This window comes from Brachycentrus maculatus, unplaced genomic scaffold (assembly GCF_059751285.1).
Source record: "Brachycentrus maculatus isolate JH-2025_06_01 unplaced genomic scaffold, ASM5975128v1 h1tg000370l, whole genome shotgun sequence".
In the NCBI taxonomy this organism is placed as follows: domain Eukaryota; kingdom Metazoa; phylum Arthropoda; class Insecta; order Trichoptera; family Brachycentridae; genus Brachycentrus; species Brachycentrus maculatus.
This window is the reverse complement of record NW_028281119.1, coordinates 2,469,131-2,491,342: the sequence shown is the minus strand read 5'-3', so window position 1 is coordinate 2,491,342 and position 22,212 is coordinate 2,469,131. Positions and strand designations below refer to the sequence as shown.

The 22,212-nt window shown below is 30.2% G+C and overlaps 1 protein-coding gene across 2 annotated transcripts; it reads left to right on the top strand.

The window, feature by feature from the left end:
• The first annotated feature begins 555 nt into the window (after window positions 1–555).
• On the top strand, window positions 556–18,441 carry LOC148303394 (tetratricopeptide repeat protein 17-like). Of its 2 annotated transcripts, none has more exons than XM_088270015.1 (19): window positions 556–755; window positions 838–1,209; window positions 2,149–2,375; window positions 2,869–3,156; window positions 3,926–4,041; window positions 4,131–4,430; window positions 5,757–5,901; window positions 6,807–6,983; window positions 7,727–7,864; window positions 7,999–8,119; window positions 9,363–9,587; window positions 10,888–11,068; window positions 12,441–12,587; window positions 13,064–13,309; window positions 14,060–14,231; window positions 14,787–15,021; window positions 15,120–15,277; window positions 15,416–15,521; window positions 16,722–18,441. In XM_088270015.1, exons 1-19 carry the CDS (start codon window positions 645–647, stop codon window positions 16,887–16,889), a joined length of 3,633 nt encoding a protein of 1,210 aa, XP_088126141.1. In that variant the 5' UTR covers window positions 556–644; the 3' UTR covers window positions 16,890–18,441. The 2 variants fall into 2 exon arrangements, with proteins under 2 accessions (XP_088126141.1, XP_088126140.1); XM_088270014.1 differs by having other exon boundaries at window positions 578–755; window positions 12,444–12,587.
• The last annotated feature ends 3,771 nt before the right edge of the window (window positions 18,442–22,212 follow it).

Genomic DNA, 22,212 nt, shown 5'->3' with positions numbered 1-22,212 from the left:
AAGGAATAGTGCAATGAAATCGGTTATAGTTCCAACCCTAATAGTTGAAAGTAGACTGAATCCAGTCAAAATGCGTTCTCTCGGACGAATGTGCAGCAATCGAAATAACGAAAGAATGAGAGAAGATGAGCATTATTTGTGAAATTAAGAAAGGTGTCGTGATATAGTTTGGACATGTGCAATGAATGAATGAGAAAAGAAACGGTAAAACAAATGTGTGAGGTGAATTTAGTTAGAAAAAGGAGCAAAAGAAGACCGAGGAAAACTTGGCATGAACAGATATGTCAAATACTTGTCGGGTCAAGAGTCAAAATGATCGACGAGTATGCACGGAAGAGGTGAAGAATGTTTGCAAATACAGATTGGTGTGAAGTTATTTTCTCTCTGCCTATCCCTGCTGAGAAGCGGCGTGATGGCTAGTCAGGAATTGTTTTTTTTTACAGGAATTATTTTTTGATCCCTCGTTATTACCAGCAAAATAAGAACCTCATTAATTATATGGCTGTATATATATATTACTATAGTATATTGCTATAAATGTTTAAAAAAAAAGAAGAGAATCTAAGAAAATTATTCTACAGTAGCTCAGTAGCTGTCATTTTATATTTTTTGGCTGTCATCGGCGTCGTTAAATGCTTTAAATAATGATCAAATTTAAAATGTTATTCCTTATTTTCTTATTATTTCGAATGATATGTGGGATTGTGGCGTATTCTCACTGGGTTGTCACCGAAAATGGCTTCGTTGAACCCTTAGTAAGAATTGAAGATTTCATAAATTAGGTTATGGCCATAACATCATCTATTGTAGTATTTCTTACGATGTTATTTTTTTTAGCGCGACTCTCCTTTTGAATTGCGGGTCCCGAACGATCTGGTGGGATTTCTTGAGCAAGAAAAGAGATTAAAAGAAGTTGACGTAATTTTTAATAAATTAAAAGCTTTCGTTTCCGACAAACCTTTTTTCGAAGGTTCATCAAAAATATTAAATTCTCTCAAAAGTAATCTCTATTGTGAGGAAACAACAGTTGGAATAGATGACATAGATCTTTATATGTCTATTGCCGCAGATGGCAGTGATCGAAATGGCATAAAACTAATTGATTTTTTTGCTGATACATCATTGCGAAATATTTATGGAACTGAAGAACCCAAATGCGAAAAATCTTCATCGCTTCCATTTAGCATGTTTACATTTGAACATTTAAAAGTAAGTTTATTTAAAATGAAAACTTTAATTACATATTACAGTGGAACCTCTTATAATGAGTAATTCGCATAAGAAGCAAAAAAATGTGAAATAGTTGCTCCCTTAACGAGCAACATTTCACATAATGAGTTACAGAGAAGGAGCCAGTCCCCCTTTCACGACATTCACTTAAGAGTTGGGACTTCCGTGCCAGTCAAAACAAAAAAGTTCGCTTCACGAGTAAGATTCCGGAAGGAATTATGCTCGTTATGAGAAGTTCCACTGTACATTTAGTTTATTCGGGACTACAAAGCTGGAAGGGCTATCAGCATTCATAGAAATGATTCGATAGAAATTTTTTCGTAATGTTTATAGGTACTATAGTTACTGCAATGTAGCCCTCGAATATCAAAGTATTTTAAGACACAGATGCGGTTATTCAACCTGTCCATATTTTTTGACATTATCTTGTTTTTTATGCATCAATTCTTCTAAATGTCTTCTTTGATATCCATTTCGTGGTTTCATGAATAATAATTTATTACAATCCTTTTTTCTTCATTCAAGTGGTGGAATATCATCAGTTGTGATATGTTTATTACGGTATGCATTGCTGCTGTTAAGTAAACCGGTCTACCGGCAAATATGGCTAGATTTAATTACTAAATTACTTGTAAATAAGTTTCTTGTTACTGGTATTTAAAAACAATTATATCTCACTTTTTAATATATCAAAATAATATTTTTAGGCCCCCATATTTGCAGAAAGCAGATGGTTGAGTGTTCTATAGCATAGTTTATTTACCCAGAATTTTGTGGTCTTTTCTAGCGTAATAATAATTTCTGCGTCATACTGCTGATTTAGCTTTCTAAATTGGTGTGCTCTAGAATTTTAATTCTAATGGATTTAATTTTTTAAATAACATATTCAGAAACTGTGGTTTGATTTTTATTTCATAGGCTATGGTCCTGCGTCATAATTTATCACTAGCCCCTGAACATTCTCTTCACGAGTGGCTTCTGCCAGGGACCAGTGTCACTTCCTTCGGACACCACGTGGCTCTCGGCTTGTTGCACAATTCTACTTCCTGGCTGCACTACAACTTGGCAGCGATCTATTGGAGAATTAAGGGCGATGCTACTAAAGCGATAGAATGCAGCAGAAGAGCAGTGCACTTCGCTCCTAGGTCAGTTAAGCCTTTCGACTATTTTAAACCCCCATCCGCACCACTTGATGGTGCATAAATGATTTTCAAAAATTCTCCGCAGACACCTATTCTCGAAGCTGAGTACACGGCTGCTCTGGGCCCTTGTAAGATGTCTGCTGAGAATTTTAGCCATGCGAGGGTTTGACTTTGTGGGGAATGAAGAAATAAGGCAGATGTTGGTCGATTTGAAAAAAAAGTGATTCAGTTGGCTAGGCCATGGACTCCGTATGCCTCCCAAGAGCCTTAATTAAGCTTGCCTCTTTTACAAGGCATCAGGTTGCGCCGCCCAGGATGACCACTGCTGACGATTCATCGGGAGTTCTTGTCTGAACTTGGGACGCGGACCTGACTTGGGAGGATGCAAGGGCTGGCGGCCGACAGAAAAGACCGGAGACAGTTTGTCGACTCCAATAATAATAATAAATGATTTAAGATTTTTCCGTATGAATTACTGGTTTTTGTTTGGTTATAGAGAGTATCGGGATATTGCACTGTTAAATATGGGCTCCATATTTCATCAAACTAAGAACTCTGAAGATGCAGCCATAGTTTTACATTCTGCTATCGACCATGATCCTCTTCAGCCAGCTAATTATTTTGCCCTGGGAAACGTGTATGCAGTTCTGGAAGACTTCAACCAATCGGTGGCGTGCTATGATAATGTTCTCAAATTGAAACCGAGCTTCAAACAAGCTAAAATTAATAAATATGCTCTACTTTGTAAAGCACGTCATGTTCACGAACTATTGGAATTGAATGAGTATGTATTCTTTCTACCTTAACCACCCTACCCTCGGGTTATTTTCTGAGTTAATTCTGTTGAAAAAAAAAAAATCCACAGAATTATGATTTTTTATGCCATAATAGGTGCTTTTAGGACGGAACTGATGTACTTTTTCGTTAGCATGTTCCCTCTCTCTGTCTCGCATTAAATATTTTTGGCACAGGGTTTAGCGCAATGGTGCGGAAAAAGATGCATATCACGGACATTCATATGTGTAGGGCGGTTAACATTGGTCAGTTTATGATGTGTATTATAGAAAGCGTTAAAAGTAATTGTTATTGTAAAACGTAAGAGATTGACCAGGGCCTGAGTCCTGCATATAAACTTATCTATGTAAAGTCACCATCCTTTTTGGGTATTTTTTGCTCATCATCATGGAAGAATTCTAATCCTTGTCGTTCATTCATGCCAATGCTATAGTTGAAAAAGTAATTTTTAATTTTTTTTTCAACAATGTTTCAATTAGTCATCTTAAATTATAGATTAAAATAATGTATCTGACCATATAAATCTGTAGAAAATATATTCCAATTTATATTTTTTATAATTTATATTTTTAAAGATAATTATGTATAGGGATGCCTGTAAATGCCCAGACTTGCATATGTCAATAACTACTTCATCTCTGTTGACTCATCATCAAAAATGTGTTTATAAATATTATATTTATTTTATAATAATTAACGTTTTAAATGAATATTATAACTGACCAAAGCAATATTCTCTAACATTATTCGTTTTTCAGCGTTATTCAGAACAAATTTACTGAGGCACGCAATTTCTTACAACTTAGAGAAGATTGGAAGAAACTTGAAGTGAAGATCTTGAATGCTCTCACCCCTCGGGAGATAAAAGAACTTAGTAAGAAGCTTAGAGATTTTAAATTTGTGGCTTTATTTACATGACAAGTTGTTTTAATGCCATTTATTGACATTAACTATTTTCCACAGCTGATGATGAAGATGCTGTATCAAATTGTGAAGTTGGCTATGAAAGGGATAGTTTAAGTCCACTGGATCAGTGGAAATATAAATCAACTAATCGTATGTTTAGTAATATGTTGGCTGTGCAACGAGCCTTTGATCCTTTTGAAATAATTTTTAACTTACAAGTTTTGCTTAGAAGTCTCGAAAAGAAGTTGAATAAGTTGAATTCTCGCTATCATCTCTCGGAAGATTACGCTCTCATAAAAACGAGTGACCACAGCGAATATTCTACAAATGTCAAGAAAATCAACAATGCACTTGCCGGTGAGTCCTAAATATTAACTTATCAAGTGTAAATAAATATTTTATTTTAATTTGAGTTATTTTTCTAACATTGCATAGTGGATGAAAATAAAATAAAATAATAATAATAAAATAAAATAATAATAATAGTAATAATTTCGTATGAATTTCGTATAAAAAAAAAATATATATATATATGTAAAATAAAACACAACTTAATTGCCTTTTTTAATTTTATTGGCCAGCGACCGGGTTTCGGCAATATTAAAATCATTAGGCTAGTGGGATGTTAGACAAAATTCTGTTGATAAATTAAAAAAAAATTAAACACTTGAATATACCAGTTTAATGAGTTTTATTTATATATACGACTAGTTTCGAAAACATACAGATGTTTTCATCTTCTGGTAAAAATTAAAACTAACTAAAATATTTATAGGTAAATAAAGGTTTATAAATATAAGGAAAAGGGGTTAAGGAACAAGATTTTTTGTAAAAAGAAACATTGATGATAATGGTAACGTATTTTGAAACAGTATATTATTAATTAACGTTTTATCGTTTTTAGAAGATGAAAACATCTGTAAGTTTTCGAAACTAGTCGTATATATAAATAAAACTCATTAAAGTGGTATATTCAAGTGTTTAATTTTTTAAAAATAATCAACATGTCATTCCACAAAGTTAATGCCGAATCAATAAATAATACTGTTGATAAATGTTTTACACAAAAGAATACAGGAGTTAGAATCGTGATTTAACATTTTTTTATTGTTGATGAAACAAATTAAAATGGAATGAATTGAAATAGTATTGTAATAATAATTACAAGTAGTATTGTAATCATAATTACACACAAAATATGGTAAGAGATGATAAAAAGTTACTACCGTAATGGATCTTTATGACTGAATTTAAATCATTTAAGAATATATCTAGAACAAGTGATAAACAGCTACTACAGCATTTCAATATTTTATCCTTAATATACTGCAATCGATTACTAAAGAATCAATTATGCGCTGTAAAATTTTATTTATTCAAATTAAAATTTAAAATATTGAAATTTGAAGTAGAAGAAAAATCTACTCATTTTCTATATATACAATCTTGTTTACATATATGTAAACAAGATTGTATAAATGAAAACAATATAAACCGATGCACGGTGATGTCCCTATAAAAATTCTTTATTTTTTGCACACAGAAACAAAACAAAACAAAAGCAGTGAAAAAGATCAATAATTTAAATCATTTTGAAATTATTGCAAATTTTTTTTTTTTTATTGTTTGAATCAATGAGGTTCTACTATTTTTAAATACTGTATTTTTATAAAATTATTGTAGATACGGGAAGTACTCTTGTTCCACCCCTCGCATTTTATATGAATGAGGCCAATAATGCCCCTACCCCTAATTTGGATACAACGGCAACATTTAATTCAAATAATGTTGATGAGAACGTAGAAGTTGCTCAAATGTTACCGGTGAAGTAAGTTAAAATATTTATCAATTAATTATATTCAAATAATAATTTTTCACCACATAATTAATTTTTATACGCATATAATGTGCATATAATTCATTTTGTCCTCGGATCAGTTTGAAAATGACCGTTAATTGATTAAATCACCAATTGGTTTAATATATAAGTGGAAGTGTATCAAATATTTATTGTGAATATACAATAATACGAGTTAATAATTCCAAAATTCACTATATTCTACCAAAAAATATTTGAGATAAATGCGGTTAATCATCGCAACATATTGAATTAACCAACATTTCTTCAATAAAACTTTCCATTACTAAGATATAATCTAGGAAAAATAGATTATCATTTTGAGTGATAGAATATTTGTCATACGCTAATATTTTTTAGGATAGTCAGTCGTTATCCTTGATTTATGATGGTTCTCCAAGGATACTCCCACTTTTTGTGACTATATTTTTTCGTTTTGTGGAACTATTTTTACTTCAAAATTTTGTGATATTAGTGTTAGTAGTTAAAATAACAGAAATTGCATTTTATGTGTTTATAATAGATATTTTATAGTTAATCTGTCATGGAAAACGATGAAAGTTACACTTTCAAGTTCAGTTATGAAAACGAATGGTCAAACAAATTGCCAGACAGAGTTTCCCAAAATTAGGGAATCAAAATATTTATTTTAATGGTAGAAAAACGTCACATTTTTTGATCAGAGTAGCTGATCAGTTATGAGAAAAAATGGTCAGAGTGGAAAAGGTTAAGTAAATTTATAAGATAATGAAAATTTTCTTACTCTTTGACCGTTTATTTGTTCTTTTATTATATCTAGATTACATTTGACTTCCACCAATTATAAATTGAAGTTATTGTGTTAGTTAAGTTTTATTTGTGCGTTTTATTTCTAGATATCCATTTAATTCAAGAATCAGCCGTATACGACAAGAATTTGATACACAAGATGATTGGCCGACACAATCACAATGCGATGAATGGCTACCGCATGTAACTAAGAGAGTAGGTAAAACGGGAGAACCATTGGAACCATTACCCGTTTATCTGCCTGTTGAAAATAAGGGATATGAGTAAGTCAATTAATATTATGTATGTAAATTTAAAATAAATAATAATTATGTATAATAAATACCGCCTTCGTAGTGTAATGGTCAGCACCCTGGGCTACCATACTGGAGGTCCCGGGTTCGATTCCCAGGGGGGGGGGTCAAATAAATATAAGTGATTTTTCACTACAGTATTATTTCAATATTACCCTGGACTGGCTCCTAAAGCGGAGGGCTGATCACCTTTCCTTCACGTGTAATGATCAAGATAACACTGTGTTTATATGATGCAGTGCCCTATGCACCATCGGGTGCGGATAAGGGTTTGAAAAAAATACTACAATTAATAATATTATAGTTTTAATGTAATATAATAATTATAATGCCTTAACCCTATAAATTTATTGGGTTATTGAAGAATTTGATTTTTATGACATAAACTACTAAAATAAAAACGAACTAGATTTTTTTGTTGCATTAATCAGTGAACAAAGAAATAAATTACAGTATATTGAATTTCATTAAAATGCTATTATTAAAAGCCCATCATTTTTATTTTAAAGTTCTTCAAACTGTAAATATCAACTAAGATTAAAAAAGAAAACTTTAATAATAGTGCATTAACAAAAATATATTTACTGTAATCTAATTTAAAAAAAAAATCTAGTCTATGTTATGGTAAAAGCAATAAGTTTGAAAATACTGCATTGCGATGATTTGTTATTTTTACTATTTTATTTTAATACGTATTATGTGTTTTGTTTTAGTGTTAAAGCAATTTTATCTGAAAATATTGGATTGGCTTCTGATTCTGAACATCCATTACCCTGGTATCCTCCACTTTGCTGTACGGATATAAAGTCCAATACAAAATCAGCATATTTACCACCGGGATTACTGTCCAAGTGAGTAATATATTTTTGTTTTTCTTTCATAAATATGAAATACTTGTAAAAATATAAATTAGATTTTCGGGTTATCTTTGTTCCATATTGTACATGTAATTCACAATTTAATACTTATATTATGTATAATTCAGGTCAAAGTCCTCGACAATTCTGCGGAGTGACAAATTACGACAAGTTCTTGTGTCTTATGTGGCAGATAATAATGCTGATGAGGCGGAAATTGGTCAGAGGATTCTCACAGCTTTAAAAAAGGTTTCCATTTTTCCCTTTTTTATCATTGAATTGCTGTATCCTAAGTAAAGTACCTACTTAATTGATATTAGTAATGTTAGTAAATAACCACTCACCGACTACTTCTGTCTACCGGTTTCGAGACGTACCCGTCTCTTCGTCAGGACATACACTACAATTTAACAATCATGCGAACACCACTACACCACACCCACTTAGTACTATTCACATACACTATCACTACACATGCAAAACATGCAGAGCGAGTTGTTAGTCCCACCATGCTTTTGGGAAACTAAATAATTTATATTTAGTTTCCCAAAAGCATGGTGGGACTAACAACTCGCTCTGCATGTTTTGCATGTGTAGTGATAGTGTATGTGAATAGTACTAAGTGGGTGTGGTGTAGTGGTGTTCGCATGATTGTTAAATTGTAGTGTATGTCCTGACGAAGAGACGGGTACGTCTCGAAACCGGTAGACAGAAGTAGTCGGTGAGTGGTTATTTACTAACATTACTAATATCAATTAAAATGTTTGACCACAAAGTAAATGCTTTGAATATAAATAATAAAGTACCTACTTCTTCATGTGTCCTGCCGGGTCCCCCCGATGTTGACGATCACTCGGGAGAAACCTTGTATGTCCTGGGCAGCAGGAACAGCTCCTCCACACCTCTCATCCCGGTCCACTCTTGAATGTTCCAAAGCCAGGATAGCTGCCTTCTTCCAACCCCTCTGCGACCCTCAATCTTTCCTTTTATGACCAGTTGTAGGATGGCATACTTTTCCTCTCTCATTGTATGACCAAAATACAAAGTTTTACGGAGCTTGATTGTTGTAAACAATTCTTTGTTTATTAAATGGAAAGGTATTTCTACCCGTTCGGCCATTGATGCTTAAGGGCGGGAAGGGTATTTTTACCTTCTGCGCCGACCTCATTTCAAAGTCAGGAAAGAAGAAATTATTTAATGTTTTCAATCTCTTTGTTAAGGTATAAACTATATGTACACACTTATCAAATCCCGTCGCCAGAAGTCTGCAGGCTTAAAAACACCCGTCCGAAATGTGTTAATATAAAAAAAAATCCATAAAACATTAAAATAAAAATATTTTTAGTGTGGCCCGTTGCTAATGTTTTATCTATAATGTGGCCCACCAGCCAAAAAAATTGTCCACCCCTGGACTATTGTATTATTTTAAATGATTTTGAATTTCCAATTACGACTGTTTAGATTTGCCTAGTTTAAAATATAATGTTTTCAGAATGCCGCTCCAAAGTGGGTACTATACACAATAGCGTCTCTGTATTGGCGCGTCAGATCCAATGTGCAAAACACAATGGACTGTTTGCTTTGTGCATTAGAACAAACTCCAGACTCCAATAAGGATGTGCCGTTAATTTCTTTAGGATCTGTTTTTCTCGAGTTAGGGTTCTTGACAGAATCCATTAAAGCGACTGCTGAAGCTTATAATTTAAATAAAATAGAGGTGAGTGACACTGATGTATCAACATGCAATTTTTATTTTGTCTCAAACATGTTGAAACCTTTCTAAAATACTTTAAAAATTTGTATGGATTAAAATCATAGGCCGTATAAGAGACTTCTTTGAAGAAACTGCTTAATTTGAGAAGATGTTATAAACATATTTATTCAAAGTTAAATTATGTTTTTTTAAATTTATTTATTTATTTGTATACATACTTTTATTTAAATCACAATTTATACATATTTAAACTTTTTTATTTTGCAGAGACCCACCAAGCCATTTTGTGTGTCTTGTCGGTGGAGTTCTTTTTTAATACATTTTTTATTGTTTTTAACCATTTTAACCTAATATAGACACAAAAAAGAGAAAAAATGAAGAATATAAACATTGTACAATTTTCATAAAATTAACTCTTGATCATTTACCCATTCCTTTATTTTACCTTTGTTCCATATTTTATTTTGACCTCTAACATCCGTCGACAACATATTAAAAATGTTCGGAACGATATATTGCAGTATATGACTTCCATATTTATTGTTAATTCTTGGGACTAACAAACCTTCGTTGTGTGTAAATCGTGTATCATGGTTGTGTACTAAAGGATTTTGATATTTTTGTCTAGTTAAAATGTAAAAGTCTAGTCTATGTAAAACTTCTTTTGTCACCTGTCATATACTAAATTCCAAAACACAATGAACAGTTGGAATAGTATATGTGTACAGTAGAACTTCTCAAAACGAGCATTATTCGTTCCAGAATCTTACTCTTTGAGCAAAACACTCGTTAAGTGAAACATTGTTGGTTTTGACTGGAAGTCCCGCCTCACAAGTTAATGTCGTGAAAAAGGCACTTGACCTTTCTCTGTTACAAATTATGCAAAATGTCACTTGTTAAGGGAGCAACTTGTTATGTGAATTACTCGTTATGAGAGGTTCCACTGTATTTAATGTTATTCTCTAAGGATCAAAAATAATATAAAATTTCATTTTGGGTTGGTAAGTGCGAAAGAGAGGCAGTGATGCCATTTTGACTGCTACAGAAAGATCCAACTATCAGTAATTACGTAAGATATATACTCAAAAGTAATAGATAATCTTTCTAGTTGTTAAGCTTGTGCGCAAACTGGCTATATTACTGGCTATACTGACATCTTGGAATATCTTAGTGAAGACTGAGTGGCATTACAATACTCAGTCTTCACATAATTCTAGATTTTATAGCTAATATGACTTAACTTAACCTATTGCTTATATTTATATAGAAGATGATGTTAAAATGATTTAATGATTGTTTTCAGCCAGCCACAAATTTTCTCCTATCCTTGCTACACAGGTCAAAGAATAACGTGCTTGGCCAGTTATTCCATATGAAACAAGTTATCAGGGTAGTTCCTGATTACATGGATGGTTGGGCTTATAGTTTGTTACGCGGATGGCATTGTATCGCCAAAGCAATAATGAAATTAAAATTATCAGACGGTAAGTACCCTTTATCGAATTTTTAACTAAATCACTATTAGCACGGTTGGTGTGTTTTTTTTTAAATAAATAAAATTGCAGAAATAATTAAATGAATAATGTATTATAAATTATAAATATTGACTCCAATTTTCAAAATTGTTACTAGTTCCATTAAAAAAAAAAATTAGGATGCGGAATTTGTTTTGTTTTGGTTTATATTTTTTGTAATGTTTTTTTTTCTTCTTCATCTGTTGGGTCAACCCATATGTAATTACTTGCTTGAACATGTAAATATATATGTATATATAAACCTTGCTATGTTAGCAGTTCAAAATTACCATATTTTATTTTGATCACCATTTGTCTTTGATTGACATCCATTTTTGTTCATAGTTTTGGTATTTTTATTGGTTTACTGCGACGTAAATAATTTATTAGTGCCTTAATCTAAATGTTATCTTCTGGCTTTTATTTGCGCTTTAATTGGGATTACTTGAAGACAGCGTGTTCCGTTCTGCGCTATAGATTCATATAGGAGTGAAATATGTTTTTTGCGGTCCAGATTTATATAGGAGTGGAATATGTTTTATGCGCTCCTGATTTATATAGAAATGGAATATGTTTTATGCGCTCTTGATTCATATACGAGTGGCATATGTTTTAAGCGCCCCAGATTCATATAGGGGAGGAATATGTTTTATGTGCTCTAGATTCATATACGAGTGGAATATGTTTTATGCGCCCCAGATTCACATAGGATTGGAATATGCTTTATGCACTCCAGATTCATATGGGAGTGGAATATGTTTTTTGCGCTCCAGATTTATATAGGAGTGGAATATGTTTTATGCGCTCCAGATTCATATAGGAGTGGAATATGTTTCATACAATGCTGTTGACAAAATGAAGGACCTCATAGTAAAGAACATTACTGCTATATGGGAAAAGAAACGTAGGAGGAATGGTAGATACTATAGTAGAAAAAAAAGTAGTATCGCATCAATGACTAGGGTTATTTACCCATATGCTCGTACTATTTTGTTCAATGTATAAGAAGCAATTATTAAACAAATCAAAGAGCTATGAAATAATACCTGACATTACATATATTTTTTTAATACCAGTACTTCTTCAAATCTGTAGTGACACGTATTTCAATGTATTCTGCATCATTATCAAATAATAGATTTGAGAAAACAATTGTATTTACCAAGTAAAACTTAAATTAAAGATGGATAGATGTTACCAAAGTGACTGTCGAATCAATTAATGGATTTTTAAAAAATCTCATATATAATTGTGACTTATTGTTAAGTAATATTTTCGATATACATAAGACAATAAAAAGTATATTTGTATTTGCATTTTTCAAATTACTTATTTTTTGCAGTAGAAGCAGCCACTAAGGAAAAAGCAGATGAGGCGTGTTCTGAGGATGACTCGGATACATTGGCTTTGTTAGGAATGATTTGCTCTTCCGAAGGGGAATCATGTGAACCAGCTAATATTGAATGCTACAAGACGGATGCTAATCCAAGTATGTTGCATTTAAAAGAATATATATATTAAAAATATAAGAGTGTTGCCATTTATTATTAATTATTTGTAAATTGGTTTTAACCTTCACTTTGCCTTGTGGCAACATCGTGTGAGAGACAGTGAAAAAGAAAACGAAAAATTTTCTACGTACTTTGCAGTTTAACCTTCTTTCAAATAAAGATTTAAGACTGACATTAGGGACTGGTTTTTATTTTAATTTGTATTAAATATTGTAAGATAACTGGGAATTCATATTTTTATTTTATTCTTAACAGTTATTATACGTTATAACATAGAAACGTTTGTTATCTTTGATTGATTGCACCTGAAGCGCATGATTGATATATATATATATATATATATATATATATATATATATATACATATATATATATATATATATATATATAATATTTTAATTATGAACAAAAGTAAATCCATATGTATTTCATAATATATTTTTAATGATTTTAGAAGGCCAAAGTTTTGATAAGGATATGACGACAACCTGCAAATTGAAAAAGACAAGTAATTTAATCGCCAATTCTGACGCATTGCAAATTCAAAGTTATGAAAAAAAGTCCACTGTTAAATCATTACTTTCCGATCCCATTAAACTTGAGGGTAGAATCAACGAAAATATAAAAGGAAAATTTGAAATACTGTTGACACCGCCGGATGATCTGGATGAAGAATTTAAACGTCTTGGGTCTATGAAAAGTGAGACATATTTGTAATTAATTTCTCAATTTACAGGCTACATTTATCTCATAAAAATAACATTTATGTATTTGCCAGTAAACTTTTAACTAGTTCTATTATCGTAAATTAATCTATCTGACCTGTTTTTAATATTTACAACTTATCACTAGAATATCAAGTAAAATATAATTGAAAATCAAAAGTGTAAAAAACAATGTCCAGTTGTGGTCCTGTGGTTAGTGTTGCGGACTCTTGAGTCAGAGTTTCTCGGTTCGAACCCACTCTACCACAATTTGATACCTATTTCTAATAATGAGCCGCTTAGGCTCACAGAAATAGTATGAAAATGAAATATTTGTGTTAATTATAAAAAAGAAAAACAAATTTTTCTCTTTTAAAAAAAAAATCATTAAAAAATAAACAAAGAATTTTAGCTTGCGTTTCCTATTTCGAATTTTGATTATTATAACAAATTTTTTCATATTTATTGTAACTGCAGACAGTTGGTAGAATTCCATTTTAAATTTAAGGGTAATATGTCCAAAATTAAACAAGGTTATTGGATTGAAATCTACTTTTATTTACATATATATCGTAATATGTGACGCGTTTCGTCTTATTCAGACATTATCAAACATGTGTTTGATAATGTCTTAATAAAAGTAGAATTCTATGTATGTAAATAAAAGTAGAATTCAATCCAATAACCTTGTTTCCTTTTGGATATACATATTACCCATAAATTTACACATTTTTTCACTATTCTAGTTGATGGAGAAACTATCACCGGACCTAAGGCAGGAACTTGGGTCACTACAATACGCATTCATGACAAGTATATAAGTATGAGTCTGTCTGATGATGTTTGTGCCAAAATGGAGACTCTCGATATCTTTACAAAATCTAACTTCTGGCTATCCTATTCCATGCGAGATTTTATGTAAGTCTAAATAATAAATATTATGACAAATAAATAATAAATACTATCCATTTTGGGATCCAAAATAAATGATCTGAAAAAATACTTTATGTAAAGATACATTATATGTAGTCATTAGTCATATTTTCTTATTTTGTTTTTACCTTATGTTTTTTTATATTTTCTCATTTTTTATATTTTCTCATTTGTTTATTTTAAATATGCTTATTACCTTATTTTTTCTCGTTTATTTCTTTTAAATATGCTTCTTATGTAATATGTTTTGAAAAATAAATAAGTATATAAATGATCACTTGGGGACCTTAAATATAAATAATAATAAATCTTGTGGTTTTATACATGATTTCAATTTTGTAAAATAAATAAATAACAACCATATTGCTTTTTTTATTTTTAAGTGGAAGAATGGAAAGGGTAGTGTATAAAAGTAGAAAAGCTGTATAGTTCTTGTCTTATTATATAAACTTATTAATGCAGTTCCACCGGGAAATTTCGGTACAAAACTTAAATTGAATAAAAAAAGTCTATCATTGTTTTCCTTTGGATTATTTTCAGAAATTTCGGACCGTCCATTTTTAAGAAAAAGTATCCAGTATCAAATTCCCGATTGAAACCATCCTGCTCTCCTCCAGATGGTGATTTTATTCAAAAAGCATTGGGAAATATAAAATATCCATCATTCTCGCTAAAATCCAAGCATGTATTCACTTCAATAATTAGAGAAATTACCGAAGATGAGAGTTTGTCACATGACAATTTGGGTGATAAAATTGCCAGAGCTATCAAGGATGTGAGTACTAATTTATGTATCAAGTTGAATATGAATATTGTACATATGAGGCGGAATGTAAATAATAATGTAATTATTTGAATTAAATATTTTTCCAGGAAAGTGCTTTATGGGAGCCTCACTTTATGGCGGCCATTTATTGGAGAATTAAAGGGAATCCGGATCAAGTGATTTCTTGTTTGAGACAATCCCTTTATTTGGCTCCACATATGGATAAAGACATCCCCTTGTTAGGATTGTCACTTTTCTTTCAATGGTAATTAATTTGAAATATTTTTCATATCACATTTTTTGCGTTACTTGCTTTTTATATAGCTTTTTCTTTACAGTATTTGTCGGGAATTTTCTTGTTTTATTGAATGATGTTATGATTTTATTTATGGTTCATTCCCAGGCTTGGCATGGATAAGGATTCCGCAAGACTTGCCAGGATGGCATATGACATACGACCTGATTTTGCAGTTAACCTATTCCACATTGCTCTGTTACATGCCCACAGAGTAAGTTATCTTGTTAACATACCTAATACCTAAGCAAATACAAATACCAACCATACATATAGACACATTTGGCTATAAAAATAATTAAATATGGGGTAAACAGTATTGTTGACTCCTTATCCCCCTTCGTTGTTAGCCAGGTTTTTCCAATCTGCGTGATTTTAATTTATCAATGGTATTAATCCTATTTAGGTTCTATAGATATCTGAAGAGGGATTAAAGGCCTTCTAAAAATATAAAAAAAATTGGTCATTTATAGAACTCACAACCTGTCATCAGCTGGTTCAAATGCCGAGACCTCTTCTTCCCAGACTCTGTTGAGATATCTGTAATATCTTGATGAAAACCCTTCCAATAATTGGTGTATAAAAATTTTGACACATAATTTGGTTCTTATAACATCTTTGAATAATATATCTATATCTGAAAGATCGCTTATGGGAAAACATTTTATACTTTCAAAGCTACTCAAAGGTTAAAAATAGCTTAATGGTCAGTGGACTTTTGATTATACAGTCAAACTCGGTTATTACGAGCACGGTTATAGCGAGATCTCGGATATAACGAGGAAACATTTGTTGAAATTTTGGTTTCTGGTTTTCTCCATACATTTATTCACGCTTATAACGAGCAACTACTCGGCTATAGCGAGCAAAAAGAGATCGCCTTTTTTTAAAAATATTGTAAATGTTGGAATGTTTTAAAACATTTTTGACCTTAAGCATTTTCGACTTTAAAAAAACTGTGATCGTACGAATTTTGATGAAACTGTTACAATGGTTTTGTACTCAAACAGCACAGGATTTTCCAATTTTTATAGGAAAACTGGATTGACAGAAACATATGACATGCGTGTAATGAGTGAATTTTGTTTCAATTGCGACATATTGTGTTATGTGACCATTCCAGATAACAAACTTCTTGTGATAGGTATGTTTTAAAAAAATACCTATTCTCGAATATAACAAGGAACGGTTATAACAAGCCATTTTAGTCAGTCCCTTCATCCTCGTTATAACCGAGTTCGACTGTATATTTTTTAAAACATCTTGGAGAGTAGTATAAAAATATGTGTTAATAACTTCCAATTAAGATACCCTCTAGATTTGATGTTTAAAAATCATTCCACAGATATAATACATTAAAATTAATGTTGATACATATTGTGTATTCTCTTTTTAATTTTTTTTCTTTCCACAGGGACAGCTGGAACATGCGATTCATATCCTCCGTTTAGTTATTGCCAGAGATGGAAACCTTCACATTGCAAAATATACCATGAACGAGCTGTTGTGTCTTTTGATGTTTGGATCAAAAGATATTTTAAAAGAAGGAACCTTTTTATCCATGTTAAGAGCATCTCTTTAAGATATTTTCTTATACATACTCATATATACATTATGGATTAAAAAAATATTCTTGTTGTAATGATAGTAATTTTCAATTGAATGAAACTTTAGTTGAAGTATGAATAAGTTTCATATTGATACAACTGAATTACTATTAATAGCAAGAAAATACCGATCAAAAATTTCATTGAATTATTTGTGGATAAAGTAATAATTATCAGCAAAATAATCCCAACCAGCATTGGGGGAATTAATTTTTATGATGTATTTGAACAGCAATAAAATAAACATGAAATAGACATTCTATTTGTCTATTCATTACATAGTAATATTAAAACATACCTTTCGAATTGGAAATCTGATGATTCAATAATTGCAGTAATCCAAGCAGTCAATATTATCTGTTCAATAAAAATATTTTGGTTTTACAGATCCTTTTATTTCTATTTTAAAAATGTTAATGGTTAATTTAGTTGTTTGAAATTATTGTTTTAAAATATATTCTTATAAACTGCTTCGTTTTCCATGCTTTTATCTGACTGAATACAACATTAACCTCTTGGAAATTTTGTTTTTACAAACTGTATCTGAGGATTCACATGATTTTTGTTTATTTATTGGATCGGCGTCAACTTTGTACAATTACATAATTTATGATTATGTATGTATTTCGGCTAAACATAGGTTTTGCCTAAACAGCCAAAAAACACGTTATAATAATGTAACTATAAAAACAATAAATGGTGTGTTATATTAATTAATAAATATCCAAAAATTAATTCTAAGGGTGCAATAAAGATAGTTATTTTGGTGCAATTGGATTTTTAGAAAGTTACTACAGACATCTACTAAACAACCCTTCGCTAAGTGAAAACGCCTCCTAAAAAGTGTAAATTTAAAACGCTGTTTCTTGTGATTTGTATGCGGAATAGCTGTCACAAAATATGAATAAATTCAGTGGAGTCAAAGATTGTGTTTTCATTTATATTAACAACAGTAAATTAATTTTATTATGGAATTCAAGTTACGATGGTGTACTATACTAATAATTGTCCTGAAATCTTATGAAACTACAAACTATGTACGCAAACTTGTCCATAGATGTGATATAAGTTGTATAGTTGTCATAGAGTAAAAAGCGACTAACATTTGGGTGAAAATGTTGTAATTATACCAAACTTTATAATATTTTTTTGCTCTATGATTTTATTGATTTTATCTCTTTTTTTAAATAACTTATCTTAGTAACCCAAGAACAATCTTTCAAATATTTGAATGAAAGAAACACAAACACAATGGAATAGTGATGAGAAACAAAGTAACTTACCTTACTCTTCATCGACATAAAATATGACAGTTATAATTTTTGTTTCCGTTCGATGAACCTTTCAATCCGCGTTTGCTAAGAGTAACCTGATTCTCACAAAGTAGTTTTTGGCGTTTGGATTATCATGTAAAATGTTTAATTTAATGTTGGTTAAAATTTGGCTGATACTCATCAGTATGGATTTAATATTGTGTGCAGTATTATGCACGCATGATATACATTCATGTAATTTCCCATATTTAAAAAAAAATCATAAAATTGTTTCAATATGTTTTTTTTTCATATGAGATATTGACTAAATCACAGTTGTATCCCAACATTTATTTGGCTGTATAGAAAAGACATTTTGATACTTTTTATTAAAATATAGACATTTGAATATATAAATTTGAATGTTTTTAAAACTTTTTATAAATTTTTGAATAAAGATGTTCTAAAATTAGTTTTAAAATTTTGTGATATTGTTGGTCCAAATCATTGCATTATTTCATAATACATATAAAATCAACACTTTTATAAGAACTGAATATTACTAAAATATAGATATGTATCAACATTTTTTATGACTATTATGTTTTTATTTCATTGTTATTTAATATTCCTACCTAAATGGTGTGGATTTTCAAAATATTTTCTTGTAGAAAAGAACTTCAGTGCTATCTAGAAATAAATTTCAACATATTTTTTTATATATAGGAAAAACATTATTTAAGAAATTATTATGACAAAACCTACATCATTTTTGAAATACGTGAAAATTATTTTACACTAGCCTGACTCACGTAGTTCATGTGACACTTCATGACTTTTTTTTTCAACTTCAAAAATTATATTTGATTTTTTTTAGTCTTCTTTGATAGTACATATATGTAATATAAAAATAAATAAATAAATCACCGAATTCCTTACGCATGAAAATATTTTAAATTTTAATAAATAATATTATGTGATATGTTTTAAGTCACAAATTTATGCAGTTGATGCATTTTATCTTATAATGGTCTCCGCTCAATTATATTTATATACTTTGATGTTCAAAAATAATACATACATTATATCAAATACATAGCTTTATTAGGGTATTTCTTTTGTAGTCATTACATACTTCCTTTGTGTATTTTATAATATTGAGCAAAAAATATAAGATGATCACTCAAATACTTTGGTAATCTCTCACTTTTGTGATTTTTTAAAAAAATTTGGACTCCATTGTAAGTGTTCCTTGAATTTCAATAAAAATAAATGACTTTTAATAATAATAAAATATTTTTTTATGTGTTTTGAAAACCACACAATTGCAATATTAGAAATATTTCATTTAAATAATACGGTTTTTAAAGATAAGTTTTTTTCTCATCTAGTGTTATGGTGAAAATTACAACCTGTAAATATGTTAGTTATTCAGTTTTTTTTAATCTCCAGTAATTTTTTTCCTCTAAAATTTTAATCTTATTTTAATATATCATAGGATTTTCAATATGATCAGTTTCTTTCAGCTCCATGCTGTAGCTTAATATCTCTTATTTGAAATGGCACTTTCATGTTTGGTTTTAGCATATTATTAATCATACCTGGTAAACGCAAATTCATGATTTTTGCAATATGTACCTCATTTCTATCATTTTGGGTGAAATTAAATTATCTGTGCATTTTGACATTAAATTAAATATTGCACGGCCTGGATTAATAATAACATATCTAACTTGGACGTACACGATGAAACAACTATGAACAAATTTTAGTGCATTATTAATTTATATCATTTTATATTGTACGATTAGTAACACCTAGATATATATTTTTAATGTAAATTAATGTGTCATCATGGGCTCTGTATAGTGAGAGATTCATCAAAAAATAATTGTATGTATCGTAAAAAGTAATAATCAATGTTAGCATTAATGTTTATCAATAAATCGCAATATGTACAACACAATTATCGAAAAAATGAAAAAAAAATTTGTGGCCTCTTGTAAAATAAGAGTCTTTGTTAGATAGAAACTATTTTGACATCCATCACCTTTATAAAGTTTCAAGCCTTTAATATTATGGAATTTAAAAAAAAACTGGTTACTTCTATCTTGTCTTGTTGACTTTTAAGAATATTGCCTAAAATGATTGACTCTCATATTCTAACAGTTGATATCTGTTGATAAATTAAATCTTTATTTGTGCCATTTTTATTACTACTATTCAGATTTTTAAAAATATGTTTTTGATATCTATTAAATATATGAAGGAGAAAATGAATCTATGTGTCTAGTTTAAAGAAATTTAAAAAATAATCTCTAAATTGAAGGTGAGTGGGATACTTTGGTTGGCATACTTACTCGAGAGGCAATCAATTTTCTATCAACAATATTTTGTGTATGTTCAAATATTTGTATGCATGAAAAAGATTGTAATAAAATAACTGGTGAAATAAGTATAAAAAATATTCTTTCATTCCTTTCCTAGTTTATGAAATAATTCGAAAAGAATCTCACATAAATTACTATATTAGTATATGAAGTTTCAACAGGCAGCACTGAAATTAGTTTGCGAAAATGTGCTTATTTTTGTTCAAATGGAATGTACTTAGACCTCGCTTTGCGTCGTTTCAAAGTTTTACTTTTGTTTTATTTTGTAATTTTTTTTTTTTTTACATTTAAGGACTGAATGAAAAATACGGTAACCTATCTTTGATGTTTATATGATTTCCAATGGAAAATAGCAATTCACTTTGCATTGTTTCAATTTTGCACCGCAATGTTTTGGAACGTATCTACGACGCAAAGTGAGGTCTTAGTGTATATGTATATGTTTATCTTTGAAATTTGAGTAATATGGTGGTTCAGCCATGGGCAAAATGGTCAACATTACGTATTGTAAAAGAAAAAAATCACCTTAACCAGCCATGACAGACCCTGTTAATGCCCATACTTCCTTATTTCCATATGAATTTATTCTTTGTTTGTTGATGTATCAATATAAAATCTTTGTAGTGCATGTTATTTTGTGTGTACATGCGTACATGCCGTATGCGGTGTACTCTGCTTATGACATGTATTCATTAATTTAATTAGTACACCTATTACAATAATTTTTTCACTTCTATTTCTCTTCCTTCCTTTCCCATAAACTGGTAATATCTTTCACCTTAAGATCCTTAACATACGTCATTTCTAATCCCTTAAATTTATTTCACCTCTAGTTGATCTTTCACAAGAATCTGGAGCATCGCAGGACTGATCACCCCGCCTTCGTATTATCAATGATGGAGTTAATACTGGGTCATTATAATGTGGTGCCCTATGCACCATTTGTTTGTTGACAGGAACCCGGGGCCTCCAGCACTGTAGCCAAATGCGCTGACTAGTACACTACGGAGAACATTTTTTTTTATGACAGGCTATTTTTCATTAATACCTTGGTCACACGTATAAATAAAGTTTTTATTTTTTTATTGTTAATTAAATTTAGTAGTTTTTTTATTTAAAAAAACAAAAAAAAATGTTTATAAAATTGGAAACAAGAAATAATATTATATCCTATGGGATAAATATTTTTATCTGTACTGTACGTTATATTATTATTAGATTGTGCAAAATTTTAAAGTCTTGAGTTTATAATGAATTATGTACATACATATTTTATAGTCTTATGTTCTTCTTTGGTTTTGTTTTTGCTTTTGAAGAAGAAAATTATTTCTTGTTTCTGTTATTTTTAACTTTTTTAATTGATTTCCTTTTGTTTTACTATATTATGTTTATTAATGTTAATAAGACAAATAAAATATTTGCGTGGAATTAAACAATGTTTTATTTTTGTACTGTTTAAACGCATACATAATTTTGTTAGTACCCAGTGTTTTATGGAAATTAAGTGGAAATTAAAATCATAAATATGATCATAAATAAATATGACAAGTTTTCCTCGGTCTTCCTCTGCTTCCATTATCACCCACATTCGCTTCATAAATTTAATTTACTATCCTTCACTCATTCGATTCCCATACTCAAATTATCTCAACACA